The sequence below is a fragment of the Stenella coeruleoalba genome (genome assembly GCF_951394435.1).
Source record: "Stenella coeruleoalba genome assembly, chromosome: 17".
Taxonomy (NCBI): domain Eukaryota; kingdom Metazoa; phylum Chordata; class Mammalia; order Artiodactyla; family Delphinidae; genus Stenella; species Stenella coeruleoalba.
Genome location: NC_137163.1, coordinates 74646298 through 74658872, shown reverse-complemented (window position 1 = coordinate 74658872; position 12575 = coordinate 74646298). Strand labels below are relative to the sequence as shown.

The 12575-nt window shown below is 40.9% G+C and overlaps 1 protein-coding gene across 2 annotated transcripts in view; it reads left to right on the top strand.

Annotated features, from left to right (window-relative positions):
* Positions 1-16: 16 nt before the first annotated feature.
* Positions 17-12575, top strand: part of SDCBP (syndecan binding protein) — a 39368-nt gene continuing 26809 nt past the window's right edge. The window contains exons 1-3 of one of the 2 annotated variants that reach the window (XM_079902361.1): positions 17-231; positions 648-985; positions 1899-1947. In XM_079902361.1, coding sequence (XP_079758487.1) covers positions 1927-1947 — 21 coding nt within the window. In that variant the 5' untranslated portion in view covers positions 17-231; positions 648-985; positions 1899-1926. The remainder of the gene's footprint in view (positions 232-647; positions 986-1898; positions 1948-12575) is intronic. The other variant, XM_079902360.1, reaches the window with a different exon arrangement.

The following is a 12575-nucleotide window of genomic DNA, read 5'->3' as shown; positions in this document are numbered from 1 at the left end:
TGTCACTTTTCAAGAGTTCCAGTAACAACCCTGTTTTTCAAATAGGAGATTTACCTGTACTAGGCACGTGGAATACTTCCTGCTGTTGTGCTGGTGGCCAAGCACAGAGTGCGGCTCCATCTCCCAGTATCCTGGTTGGAGAGCCCCATCTCTGCACCTTCCCACGGGCATAAAATTCTGATCGTTCCTGTTGCTCTTCCTGAGTATCCTTATCCAGACCTTTGGCTTCAGGTAACAACGGTGCACCTCCTTCGCCCAGTTTCCCAAGTCCAGCCTAGATCTGACACCTCAAAGTGTCCCCTGCTCATTTGATCCGCTTCTTTTATAGATGTTAGGTTTACGGTCATATATGCCCCCCTTGCAGAGGGTGGGCCTTCTTAGGGTCAATCTCTGGAGCAGAGGCTAATTGGAGGAAACGAGACCCCCTAAAAACTGCCCAGGGTGACGGAAAGGAATTCTGGCCTTGACATTCTTTCTGGCCTTGTTGCCTTTAATTGCACAAGCCATCTGTTTCTTCCCTAGTGGTTTTGCGTTACTTCACTGAGCAATCTTTTTGAAGGCATTTTCAGTGACAACAAGGAATCCAAATTTAAGTTAAAAATGTAACAGTTGGAGTGCTAATAATGTAACTAGGTGACTGTGCACAGGGTTGCCCGTGGAGCTGAAGGGGAACACTGAGCTGGCAAAGAAAACTGTCTCAACTTCTCCCGGCAGCTGAAATATTCCACTGACATCATTACAGAAATCTGAAGTTCTGAGTTGTTCAAAATGTGGAAAACAATGTGGCTCATAGAACCAGGAAAATACGGTGATTCCAGAACTCTAGAAAACTGTTTAGTTTCTTGGAAATTGTGCCAGGCATCAAAGACCTTTTAAAGCATAGCCCCAGCCCTCAGGAAGTTTCTATAAGATGAAGTAATGATTAATACAGAAGAAACCACAGGGGAGAGAAGCAAAGACCACTGCTGATCACACGTAAAATACGGTAAGGACTATAATAGCTGAAGGACAAGGGTGAGGTCCAAAGGTCAAATTAATACAATTGCCCTATTATCCACACACACGGAACTAAATTAATGAAAGAAACTACTGTAATTTTCCACACGAATAGGGTTCCGAAGTTATGCATTTTCCTGGCTGTGTAAACACAGCTAATATGGTTGATTCTGAACATCTGGAACACTTTTGGCCACGTGTAACTTGGAACAGAACATTTGGCATCCTTTCTAAGGGTGTGTGTATTCACAACTTGGGAAGGAATCTTCAACTAGAATTCCACAATTAAAAGCAAATAGTTTTTAACATACTGAAAGAGTACTACTATCCTGTGTGGTAGAGAGACACCAGCCAATAAAAGATGGAACCCAGGGCAACACAAATGTCCACGTGGCACATGTCCTGTGGAATGTGGATGTATTCAGAGACTTCAGTGATTTTAAATTCTTAATGGAACCCAGATGCTCTTAAGTATTCTAGATATTATTAAAAATTAAACGGAATAAGAAGTGGCCACAAAATACTGTAGTGTTCCTATAATAATTGTTTTGAACACTGATGTACAAAGAGCTGCCTCCTTTTACCAACATGGCTGTTTCAAACCTACACTAGTAAAATTTTATGTAGTATTGATTACTTTTTTATATTTTGTTATAGAAATCCTGTACCAAGGGGGATAAGATATATTTAAATTTCTTTCCTTCTAATTATTATCCATCATGGCCAATGCAAGAAGGTAGAAAATAGAACCTTGAAAATGACCCAAATGACAGTTGAAGCTCCTTGTTTTTAAAGTCACATGTTATTTTACCTTTGCTCTAAAGTTTTTCAGCAGCCCCACAAAATATTTTGTGGTGGAAAGAAATTTCTAAATATCATAAAATTTGTTTTAATTTTTTAAGAAAGCAGAATTCAACATACACCTTTGAAATGGGAGACAAGTGCCGTAAGGTAAGTTAATTTAACTTATATTTGCAAGTTACGTTTGAACTTAATGGGATGTCAACCAACCATATTTGTATCAAATGTCAGAGACATGGCTCATGACTGTGATGGAATCTTTAGTACACATGATCACTAGGGGCAAAATAATCTCTGATGAAAGAACTTTACAAATAGCTTTGTAAAAATGGTAAATACATGGGGAAATGGTAATTTAGGATGAGACTATTATCGTTTACAGAGGAATGTTTCTATTATCAAATAACCAGCTACACTCTATCCAAACTTAAAAAGTAGTATTTACTAAGGAATAGTTACTCGCCTTTCACAAATGTCTAGGCTGTACAAAATGATTTGCTTCAATGTTCTTTTTAGACAGTGAGCAGCCCTTGTGCATTTAAAAAGTGATCGAGTTGACAAAGTATCATTTACATTTTTTTTTTCAGGAACATATTCCCTCTTAAGTGAGATTCTCTAGAAGGTACATAAACAAATTTGTTCCAGGAAAGTCAGCTGAGGAGTGTTTTGAGTGGCAGTTTCACTTCTGAACAAAGCGTTGTTTATAACCTTGTTGATATAAAACCCTGAGGAGGAAAATGTATTTTGGAACAAAGGCTAACGTCATAAGGAGTTTAGGGCAGTCTGGTTTGTCATGTGGCTGAGATTTTTAAAAGGAAGCGGAAGTTACATAATTCAGTAGATCAAGTGGTCTGCAAGGGTTTGACTATTTTTGGTTCTGATGGTGAAGTTAAATCTTCAGAAATAACACTGCTAATTAAGATAGCGTTCATATTTCAGGAACCTTAAAAAGACAAAATTCTCAGTTCTGAAAATTGAATACAAATGCATGCGCCTCTTTACTCCTTCCCATATGCAACATTATCAACCAGAAAGATATCTAAGAGGCATCCTTTTAAGTAAGAGCGCTGTACTTTAGGTTTCCACTGTACATGGAATATTAGAGATTTTAATGTGCAGTAATATCCTTGGGTAGTCATGCCCTACCATGGTAATTGTTAGCGTATATTCATATTTGTGGTCTATTTTTGTATCAGACCACTGAAAGTTCTAAAGAAAGTAACATGTTCTGGAAAATAACTGCATTTCAGCTGTAGCTAATATATTTATGATCACGGTTTGACTCTAAACCGGTAATATTTTGATCTTACTATGTCTACATAAATATTCAAAGATGAGTCATGTAGAGTGATTACATTTCTTGGTCAATTTTCCTCACTTTTTTTCACTGCTTTGTACTCTAATTTCTTATCATTAATTCACCTCCCCACTCCCAGAAGCAAGAATCCCTCCCAATGTTCAAATTATTATTCTTTGGGGAATTCGGTGGTTAAGACTCTGCGCTTTCACTGCTGAGGGCGTGGGTTCCACCCCTGGTCAGGGAACTAAAATCCTGCAAGCTGTGTGGCATGGCCCAAAAAAACAAAACAAAAACAAGTTATTACTTTTTCTGGAGACATTCCTCCTAGAGCCTTCTATCACCCAGTTTCATGTGGGACTGCATAGCCATCATCCTAGAATCTCCCTTCAACATTGTCCTTTGACTCTCTGGGCCTCTCTCCAGTGCTCTGGGAACCTTCTCATCCCAGTTTTCCTTTCTTGTAGTGTTCTTACTAAGTGCAGCAAAGTGTACATTTCCTTTGTCGTTTACTTCCTGACAGAGGGAACATGAGAGAGGAGCTTGTCGATTCCTTGGTTGATATCAAAGTGTCTTCATTCTATCAAACTGGAATGACATAGTTTAGCCCGGGATAGACTTCCAGGTTAGACATCACTTTCCGTCATAATTTTGAAGGCATTGCTCCATTGTTTTCTAGCTTCAGGCATTTCTGTTGAGACGTCCAATCTATTCTGATTCTCAGTCATGGGTATATGGCCTGTTTCTTCTACCTGGGAACTTTTAGGATCTTCTCTTTAATGTTTAAAATGTCACATCTTCAAATTTGCCTTCCTTGAACTCTTAGACTAATTTTTGTTCCCTTGTATATTTCCACAGTCCCCTGACCTTTTTTGTTTTTTAATTTACTGAAGTACAGTTGATTTATAATGTTCATTTCTACTGTACAGCAAAGTGATTCAGTTATACATAATCTATTTTTCATATTCATATCCTTTATCACAGGATATTGAATATAGTTCCCTGTGCTATACAGTAGGACATTGTTTATCCATTCTCTATATGCCCTTGAGCTTTTTCTTAAACACCCATCACAATTCTATTTGTGTAATTATTATATTTTAAATTAATAGACTTTATTTCTTAGAACAGTTTTAGGTTCACAGAAAAATTGAGCAAATAGTACAGAGTTCTCAAGTACTCCCATCTCCCCACAGTTCACCCTTAATCTCTGGTATTAGTGTTGTACATCTGTTACAAATGATGAACCCATATTGATACATTGTTGCACATCAGGGTTCACGCTTGGCATTGTACAGTGTGTTCCATTCCATCAACAATTCTTTGACACCACCTGGGTGTCCTACAATTTCATTCAATCTGGCCCTAGCTACCCAGAGTTATAGTGTCAGATCCTACAGGTTAAGGACAAGGTCTCTAACAAGACTGCATCCATATCACCCAGGAGCCACAGATGGCATCCTCATGATGTCAGCACTTCTGTCCAACTTGGTTATAAATCTGGTGATTCCCACAATGCACCTTCAAATTTGGTGCTAAGAGTGACTCACTGGAAGCACCAGACTTTGGATTACGGTTTTATTATAAAGTACACAAATAGCCAGATGAAGAGATACACAGGGCAAGGTCTGGAAGAGTCCCAAGCGCAGAAGCCTCAGTCTCCTGAGTTGGAGGTGCGTCACTCTCCCGGTACCTTGATATGTTCACTATGATCAGGAAGCTCCACCATGCACTGGTGTTCAGACTTTTTATCTGGGGTTTCATGACGTAGGCGTGATTGAGTAAATTACTGGCCCATAGAGGAACGAACTCTTCGGCACCCTCCCCTTCCTGAAGGTTGGGGAGTGGGCCTGAAAGTACCAACCTTGTCATCTTGTGCTTGGTCTTTCTGGTGACCAGCCTCCATCCTGAAGCTTTCTAGGGCCCCTATTCCCCCACCCACATTTCAGCCATGAGCTACCTCCTTAGCATAACAAGGACACGCTGGCACTCATGAAACTCCAAGGGTTTTGGAAAGACTAAGCATATATATACATATATAATTATACCACGTATTTCCGTAATGTCATGTATCTACCATTCTAGTATCCTACAGAATAGCTTCACCATCCTAAAAAAAAAATCCCGTGCTTCACCTACCTTATCCTTCCCCGTATTTTCCAAACCCCTGGCAACCACTGATCTTTTTTTACTGCTGCTACCGTTTTGCCTTTTTCCAGAACGTCACATGATTGGAATCATATAAGAGGTAGCCTTTTCAACTGGTTTCTTTCACACACAGTATGCATTTAAGGTTTCTTCATGTCCTCCACGGCTGCAAGTCTTTGAGCAGATATGTATTTTGCGAATATTTTCTCCCAGTTTGTGGCTTGTCTTTTCGTTCTCTAAACAGTGTCTTTCATAAAAATTTTTAAATTTTAATGAAGTCTAACTTGTCAATTTTTTCTGTCATGGATTGTGCTTTTGATGTTGTATCTAAAAAGTTATCAAACCAGAGGTCACCTAGATTTCCTTCTGTGTTACCTTCCAGAAACTTTGTTTTGAGTTATAAATTTAGGCCTATGATCTATTTCAAGTTAATTTTTGTGAAAGTGATAAGTTCTGTGTCTAGATTCTTTAAAAAAATTTTTTTTCTTTTGCATAAGGAGGTCCAGTTGTCCCAGTACCATTTGTTGAAAAGATTACCCTTTGTCTATTGAATAGTTTGCTGCTCTGTCAAAGATCCATTGAATGTATTTCTGAGAGTCTGTTTCTGGGCTTTGTATTCTGTTCCATTGATCGATTTTTCTATTGCTGATACCCCACAGTCTTGATTACTGCAGTTTTTTTTTTTTTTTTTTTTTTTGGCAGGCAGATTCTCATCCACTACGCCTCCAGGGAAGCCCTGCGTTGGGTCTTTGTTACTGTGCGCGGGCTTTCTCTAGTTGTGGTGAGCGAGGGCTACTCTTCGTTGCGGTGCACGGGCTTCTCGTTGCGGTGGCTTCCCTTGTTGCGGGGCGCGGGCTTCAGTAGTTGTGGCTTGCGGGCTCTAGAGCTCAGGCTCAGTAGTTGTGGCGCATGGGCTTAGTTGCTCCGCGGCATGTGGGATCTTCCCGGGCCAGGGCTCGAACCTGTGTCCCCTGCATTGGCCGGTGGATTCTTAACTACTGCCCCGCCAGGGAAGTCCCTACTGCAGCCTTACAGTAAGTTTGGACGTTGGGCACACACAGGCCCGTGACTTTGTTTTTCTTCTTCCAGTTTGGGTTGGCTCTTCTGGGACTTTTGTCTTTCCATACAAACTTTCGAATCAGTTTGTTCATATCCAAAATATAACTCGCCGGGATTTTGACTGAGATTGTGTCAAATCAGGTTGGGAAAAACTGACATCTTGACAATAACAAGTCTTCCTATTCATGAACGTGGACTGTCCTTGCATTTATTTGTATCTTCTTTGGTTTCTTTCATCAGAATCTTAGTTTTTCTCATATAAATTTTGTACATATTTTGTTAGAGTTCTACCTAAGTATTGTTTCATTGTTTTTGTGCTAATATCAGTGATATTGTGTCCTTAATCTCGAATTCCAGTTGTTTATTGCTGTTATATAGGAAAGTGGTTGGCTTTTATATGTTAACCTTGAATCCTGCAACCTTGCTATAACTGCTTAGTTTTAGGGTTGTTTTTTTTGGGGTCAATTCTTTGGGACTTTCTACATAACCATGTCACCTGTGAACAAAACCAGTTTTGTTCCTTCCCATTGCAATTTTTTTTCCATTGCAATTATTTTAAAATGTCTATCAGACCACAAACTCTCTGAGGGCAAAGTTTTCATCTTATTGTCACTTCTTTTATGCTCAGGTTTTTATTTTACCATACACTAAATTATTATGGCACTAAATAATTTAGCTAGAAATAAAATGCTTCTAAGTTAATGCTATTTTGTCAAGTACTCTGTTACCCCATGGTAAGTACAGAAAACTTAGGCAAACTGTGCCTCAGTGTCTTTGCATGTTAAAGAAGATGCTGTATCTGTCTTTGATGTAAGGACCAAATAAGACTGCTATACATCAAGTTCTTCGGACAGTGCTTGGAACGTAGCCCTTAAGAAATAGTTTTTCAGTTTTTGTATTAGGATAAAGCTATTACTTTTGTGCACTACCACACATAACCTTCAACAACCAGCAAACTTCAGCTCAGACGGACAAAGTAATAAATGCCAAAGAAAAAAGTTGTAACGCAAAGAAGGCAGGAGTCGAGAAGGGTTAGTGGGAGGAACGTTGCGGAGCCCGTGGGTGTGGTGGAAGTTTAGGGCTGGCTGGGAAATGGACGAACGGTAGGTTCTCGGGCCTCTCGATGTGTCGGAGGTGATGGGGAACTAAGTGACCGTGAGAGCGGATGATCAGCAGTGAGCTGGGGGCCCCCGGCCGTTAGGCAGGGAACTGTCTGGAGAGCGGAGCAGGTGGGCGGGAGCGGCGGAGCAGGCGCACGCCTCGCCCCGCCCCCGCCCCGTTACCATGGGGAGCGGGTCACCTGACCGAGCGCGCGGAGACGGAAGGCGTGGGGGGAAGGCGCGGGCGGAAGGCGGGGACGCGCGGCGCGGGCGGTCCTCGGGCGCGCACCGTTCTCCTCTCTCTGGGTCTCGGAAGTCTGAGCCAGTGACCGGCGGCGGCTGCAGTGTGTGCGTCCCTGCGGCCTCGGTGAGCAGCCCTTGGGGGGGGGGGGGGAACGGGGAAGCTCACGGCATCTCGGGCGCGGGGCCCCGGACCGCTGGGCGGAGGGCGTCTCGGCGCCGCCTTCCCCTCTGTGGGCTCCGCTCCGCGCTCTTCCCGGCGCCCGGCCGGGCCCGGGGCGAAAGTTTGCGCGAGCGGCGCTCTCCGAGCGCCCACCACCCTGTGGGTTTCGGGGTTCCGTCTGGGGGTGGAGGGCGAGCCTGGGGCCCGGCCGGGGGCGACGCCCGCCGCCCCCAGTCCCCGTCCGCCTCGACCCTTTTTGTTCGTGTCGGGTGAGTTACCCGGGTCTGGTGAGGGGAGAGTCGCCGGCTGCGGGCTGTCCCGGTGCCGCGTCCCCAGGCTGGGCTGCGTCGCCTTCCTCGGTGGCCGCTTCGGAACGTCGGGACGTGGACGGAGGAAGGAGGTGTCCGTTGCGCGGGCGAAGCCTTGCCTTTCGGGAGGGGGAGGGGGAGAGGTGTTCGCGGGGCGCTGGCTTCTGGAGAAGTTGGAGGAAAGGGAGAAACGCCCCCAGCAGGGTGCGCTCAGCAGGAATCCTCTCTCGAGGGTCGCGATTCTCAGCTTTCGTTTCAGGATTCGGTTGTAATACGGGGCAGGCGGAGGCATGTAGATGTGGGTAAAGTTTTCCCTTTTTACCAAAACGGATTCATTTAAGCAGGGAGTCTGTTAAGGTGCTAGTTTTTAACGGGAGATTTCTAGGTTTATCTGGTCTGTGTATATCATCTGTACAGCCGTTCCCGGTTATTTTTAATATTATGTACCTCTCTTAGGAAGTACGTTTGGTTTACGAATCTCACAACATCCAGTTGTTTCAAAGAAGAAACAGTTGATTAAAAAGGAAAGTTACAGGGGAACCCAGCCGCAGCCTGGTTAGCTTTATCGCCAGTATATACAAATGGTGAAATAAAATGTGTCCATTCTTTTAAGTTTTTCTCTTTGAGGTTGAGGGCAAACGGTAAAAATGTGTGCGTTTGTTTTTTGATTTGCTCTGTTACCAACTTCGTTCTACGAACTTCTGTTCTTTGAACGGTGTGTAAACATTATAGATCAAATAGTTTGTGCTGCAGAATAAAAATAAGGATATGGAATGTCTTTTTTTTCTTTTACATCTTTATTGGAGTATAATTGCTTTACAGTGGTGTTGGAATGTCTTTTAATAGGTTCAGGAAAGAGTCATTCTATTATAATTCACATTTAACTTTGGCACCATTAGTTTTTAGTTACGTTTGGGTGTTATAAGAAAGGATATGAAAATCGTGACTAAAAGAGGAAGCGTTTACTAATAGTTGGCGGTTGAGTGTACTATTCAGTAAACAGTTCCTTTAATTGAGCATGACTCAACTCTTTTTTCTTTCCTGTTTTTTCTGTCGGATTTAGGTACTTCTTTAGGTAGTAAATGCCATATGTTTCTAAAAAGAAAGATTCCCCCCCACAAAAAAAACCAACCGTTACATCTAGTCATAGTTATATTCACATTTATTCATTTATTTCCAAGTGCTTCCAAGATTTTTTGCACGTTTATTTAGTTTTTGAGGAGGTAAGCAGTTACAGGGCTCAGCATTTAAGCAAAAAAGGGTATACAGTGTAAAATTTCCTTCCTTCAAGGTCCTCTAGCCAACCGTATTCTCTTCCTGTGGGAGCCAACTGTTCGGCATTTTTTAGGTATCGTTCCAGGGATATTTTATACCTGTACAAACCTATAAATATATTTTTCCCCCTTCTGTTGTTTTTCTTTTTTTTTTTTATTGTGGTAAAGTACGCGTAGATTTTTACCATCTTAACCATTGTTAAGTGTACAGTTCAGAGATATTAAATACACTGACATTGGTGTGCAGCCATCGCCATCGTCCATCCCCTTGAGTCTTTTCATCTTAACACTGGAAGTCTCTGCGCATTAAACAGTAACGCCCCATTCTGCCCTCCCCCCAGCCCCTGGCAACCATCGCTGTACTTTGTGTCTTTATGATTTTGATACTGCAAGTACCTCATGTAAGTGGGATCACATATTTGTCTTGCTTGTGTTTGGCTTATTTCGCTTCGCACGATGTCCTCAAGGTTTCATCCATGTTGTATCAATAGTACGTTGCAGAGTTTCCTTCCATTTTTAAGGTAGGATAAAGTTCCGTTGTGTGTGTGTGTGTGTGCGCGCGCGTTTGTGCGTGCATATATATGTGTTGACATTTTGTTCATCCGTTCATCTGTCGATAGACACTTGGGTTGCTTCCACGTTTGAGCTGTTGCGAATAATGCTGCTGTGAATGTAGGTATACAAATACCTCTTCAGATCCAGATTTCGATTCTTTTGGGTGTATACTCAGAAATGGAATTGCTGGATCATACAGCGTTCTATTTTTAATTATGGGGGGAACTGCCATACTGTGTTTTATAGCACCTGTACCATTTTCCATTCCCGCCAACAGTGAATAAGAGTTCTAATTTCTCCACGTCCTCGGCAACACTTGTTTTCTTTTTTTGATAGTTGTTACTCTGGTGGCTGTGAGGTGGTATCTCATAGTTTTGATTTTGTTGTTGTTTTAGGAGTTCTCTAAATATTCTGGATATTAATCCCTTATCAGTTATGATTTGCAAATATTTTCTCGCATTCAGTGGGTTGCCTGTTTATGCTCTTGATAGTGTCCTTTGATGCACAAATTTTTTTAAATTTTCATTAAGTCCAATATGTATTTTTCTTTTGTGACCTGTGCCTTTGGTGTCATATCGAAGAAACCATTGCTAAATCCAATGTCAGGAATGTTTTGTCCTGTGTTTTCTTCTAAGAGTTTTATTGTTTTAGGTCTTACCTTTAGATCCTGGATCCATTTTGAGTTAACTTTTGTATATATTGTGTTAGGTAAGGGTCCACCTTCATTCTTTTGCATGTGGATATCCAGTTTTCCCAGCGCCATTTGTTGAAAAGACTGTCTTTTCCATTGAATGGTCTTGGCACCCTTGTCAAAAATCATTTGACCATGTATACAAGGGTTTATTTTAGGCTGTCTGTTCTATTCCATTGGTCTGTTTGTCTTTATGCTAATACTATACCATTTTGATTGGTTTTTTAAAAAATTTTTCAAATTTTTGGCTGTGTTGGGTCTTTGTTGCTGCACGTGGGCTTTCTCTAGCTGCAGCGAGCCGGGGCTACTCTTCATTGCGGTGCGCAGGCTTCTCAGTGCGGTGGCTTCTCGTGGCAGAGCACGGGCTCTAGGCTTGTGGGCTTCAGTAGTTACCATTTTGAATACTCTAGCTTTATAGTAAATTTTGAAATCAGGAAGTGTGAGTTCTCCAGTTTTGTTTCTAAGATTGTTTTCAATTTCTTTCAGCAGTGTTTTGTGGTTTTCATTGTACAGGTTTTTTACCTTCTTGATTAGATTCGTTAAGTAGTTTATTTTTTTTGATGCTATTGTAAATGGATTTGGTTTTGTTTTCCTTTTCAGATTGCTTGTTATTTACGTATAAAAATGCAGCTGATTTTTGTGCATTGACTGTATCCTGTTACATTGCTGAATTTGTTTTTTAGTTTTAATGCTTTTTTGTGGAGTCTTTAAGGTTTTTTAAACCCTAAACATATAAGGTCGTATCTGAAAACAGAGATAATTTTACTTCTTTTCCCGTTTGGATGCCTTTTATTTCTTTTTCTTGCTCTGGCTAGAACTTGCAGTACTGTGTTGAAGAGTAGTGTTGAAAGTGGGCATGCTTGCCTTGTTCCTGACCTTAGTGGAAAAATATTCAGTCTTTCACCATTGAGTATGATGTTTGCTGTGGGTTTTGCATATATGGCTTTTATCATGTGGAAGTTGTTTTCTTCTACTCCTATTCTCTTGTGTGTGTTTATCATAAAGCGGTGTTGAATTTTGTCAAATGCTTTTCCTACATCAATTCAGATGATCTTGTGTTTTTTGCACTTCATTTTGTTGATATGTATTACTTTGAACAATTTTCATATGTTGAACTATCTTCGTATTCCAGAAATAAATCCCATTTGTTAAGAGATGTCTAATCCTTTTAACATGCTGTGGAATTCTGTTTGCTAGTATTTTGTTGAGGATTGCATCAGTGTTCATAAGGGGTGTTGGTCTATAGTTTGCTTTCTTGTGTCTTTATCTGGCTTTGGTATCAGGGTAATGCTGTCCTCATAGAATGAAAGTGTCCCCTTTTCAATTTTTTTGCAAAATTTTGAGAAAGATTGGTATTCAAGTGTTTAGTAGAGTTCACCAATGAAGGTTCAGGGCTTTTCCTTGTTGAGACATTTTTGATTACTGATTCAGTCTCTTTATTAGTTTTGGGTCTATTTAGATTTTCTATTTCTTTCTGAGTTAGTCTTGATAGGTTTTGTGTTTCTAGGAATGTGTGCATTTCATCTAGTTTATCCCATTTTTTAGTGTACAGTTGTTTATAGTGCTCTCTTGTAGAGAGACTTAATGTTTTATTTCTGTGGAAACTCTGCTAGTATTTCCACTTTCATTTTAACATGTTGAGTTTTCTTTTTATTTCCTAGTCCATTTAGCTAAAGGTTTGTCGATTTTGTTGATCTTTTTAAAGAACTAAATTTAGTTTTCATTCTCTTTTTTATTTATGTCTGTTACTTTCTTACTTCTGCTAGCTTTGGGTTTAGTTTGTGTTCCCTCTTCTGGTTCCTTAAGTTCCCCCTTCCTTTGAACACAAATTTGAGCATACTTTATATACTGCACTAAATAATGCTTTGTTTTTTCCAGTTAATGTGATAATATTTTCGACCTCGTTTACTATTTTGTGTATCTAGTACTTCCTCCTTTGTTTA